Source organism: Medicago truncatula, chromosome 8 (genome assembly GCF_003473485.1).
Source record: "Medicago truncatula cultivar Jemalong A17 chromosome 8, MtrunA17r5.0-ANR, whole genome shotgun sequence".
Taxonomy (NCBI): domain Eukaryota; kingdom Viridiplantae; phylum Streptophyta; class Magnoliopsida; order Fabales; family Fabaceae; genus Medicago; species Medicago truncatula.
The window spans coordinates 35,425,437-35,427,502 of NC_053049.1; the positions used below are offsets into that span (position 1 = coordinate 35,425,437).

General features: G+C 34.5%; 1 protein-coding gene across 1 annotated transcript; it reads right to left on the reverse strand.

Moving 5' to 3' along the window:
- Positions 1–555: 555 nt before the first annotated feature.
- On the reverse strand, positions 556–1,737 carry LOC11417944 (GATA transcription factor 18). The gene is made up of 2 exons (XM_003629392.4): positions 1,260–1,737; positions 556–1,005 (listed from the first exon to the last, which is right to left on the reverse strand). The coding sequence occupies exons 1-2, from the start codon at positions 1,695–1,697 to the stop codon at positions 727–729; spliced, it is 717 nt and encodes a 238-aa protein (XP_003629440.1). The 5' UTR covers positions 1,698–1,737; the 3' UTR covers positions 556–726.
- Between the last annotated feature and the right edge of the window lie 329 nt (positions 1,738–2,066).

The window sequence follows — 2,066 nt, forward strand, 5'->3', positions numbered from 1 at the left end:
TATACTAGTATATGAAATTCGAGTCTCTTTTTTTATTGGTCTTGTAAGTTCATGAGTCTCTGTTGTTATGTGGATTTGGCATGTCATATTTGATTTAATTTAATTAATGCTTAGCATCAATAACCACTGTTCTAAGTTCTAACTATACTGATTTAAAATATATAGTAATCTTAAAAATATGGTTAAAACAACAAACCATCAAGGTACAAACTCGACTTTGGGTTCCCTTGCACCAAATCAAAAGTATCAAAGGGATATTTCACATATGGTCATAGCCAATCTAAAAGAGTACTATCAATAGAAAAAGTGAAGGAACAAAAAGGTTGAGTTGAAATTACCAAGTAACTGAAAAGAAAAAGTTGATTAAAGACAAAGAACAAACAAACAAAAAATATTACATAAATAAATAAATAAAATAAAATAAACAAAAAAGAAACTAATTGAAGTTAAGAACATATATAGAAATAGAATTATCCAATTCTCTTTCCATATTCTTAAGCAAGCAAGACAGAGAGAGAAAAGAAAAGAAGATGAAAAAGAAAAAGGTCAAAAAAGTAAAATAAACCGTTGACGAGACCATAACATAACCATCACAATCAAAAACATCTACATCGTAAAACATTGTCGTACACCTACATCTACATCATCATTTTTTGTCTTCTTTCTGTTCTATTAACGTAGGAATATTAAGCTTATGTCATCATCATAACTTCTAATTCCAATGCTTCATCTTGTGTAATCGTGAACAAGACTTGTGTTGAGTCTCCAAGAAAGGAAATTAGGAATGCCATTTTCTGATTCTGCATCTGAATCATCCATGAAACGTAGCTCATTGCCATACATTTGACTCTGTGGTTGTGAGTACCATGAATTGTTGTTGTTGTTGTTACTGTAGAAGTTTCCTGACTCCATTATGCCACCGTTAGTCGCAGCTGTCGTGGCAACCGCGGCGTTCGCTCTTCTCTCTTCCTTCTTGTATCTAATCCCACAAGCATTGCATAGTGACTGCAATTTCAATTCAACCATTATTACAAAACATTCTTAAAAGAAGATAAAAGGAACAGATAACATTAAGAAACAAAAAATTATTATTAATAGCATGACATTGTCTCCTATCTAACAAAGTCAAACTCTTACTCCTGAGCTCAGACCTAGTAAGTTATAAATGATTTTTGCCGAACATTTATAGTCTACTACGAGGTCTCGGCTCATATATTTTGAACATAGACACAAAGATGGTATTGGTAATGTATTTTTACCTTAGGGCCACGAGGACCATTCCTCCAAAGGGGTGTAGAAGTGGAGTCACAGCTAGCACAACGACGAGCAAGAAGAGAATCATTGTTAGAGTTACTACCAATATTGTTTGACTTGGATTGAGATTGAGAATTATGTTTAGTGTTTGAAGATTTGGTACAGAAAAAATTAGCAAGAGAAGAGCGACGGTTTCGTTTATCTTGGTCTTCAGATAAACGTGTGGAAGGGGTAGCAAGGGAGAGTGTGCAATCAACAGAAGAAGAAGAAGAAGAAGATGGAGTAGTGTATGAGTAAGGGTCAAAATCGCAATGATCATGTTGTTGGTAGTTAGAGTAAATCAAAGAGTAGTTAGAATTTGTTTGAGGATGAAACATACCACATGTGCATGTTCCTCCCATTATGTGACCTTGTTGAGAGCTACTACAACAATGATGCATCATTGGTGATGAATGATTGTGACAATATTAGTATGTTGCAATGTTGTATGAAATGGTTTGAATTTATAGGAGGAGAAGAAGAGTGAGAGAGAGTATAACATAGGAAAAGGAAGGAAGAGAGGATGATTGAGATTGATTGGGTAGTCAAAAGTGGGCACGTGACAGAGGGAACAGTCTTCCAGGATCTGCCTTCTTCGATCACGAGGCTTTTATTTAGCTTTACTAAATCCAATTCTATTCATAAACTCTGTATTCGTATCTCTCTGCCCCCAAAGAAAATGGAATACTACTACTTCCCTTTTCCTCTCTTCTTTCTTTTCTGCTTATTAATATTCTCATGCCTCAATTAACCTTGCTCTAATCCCAATATTA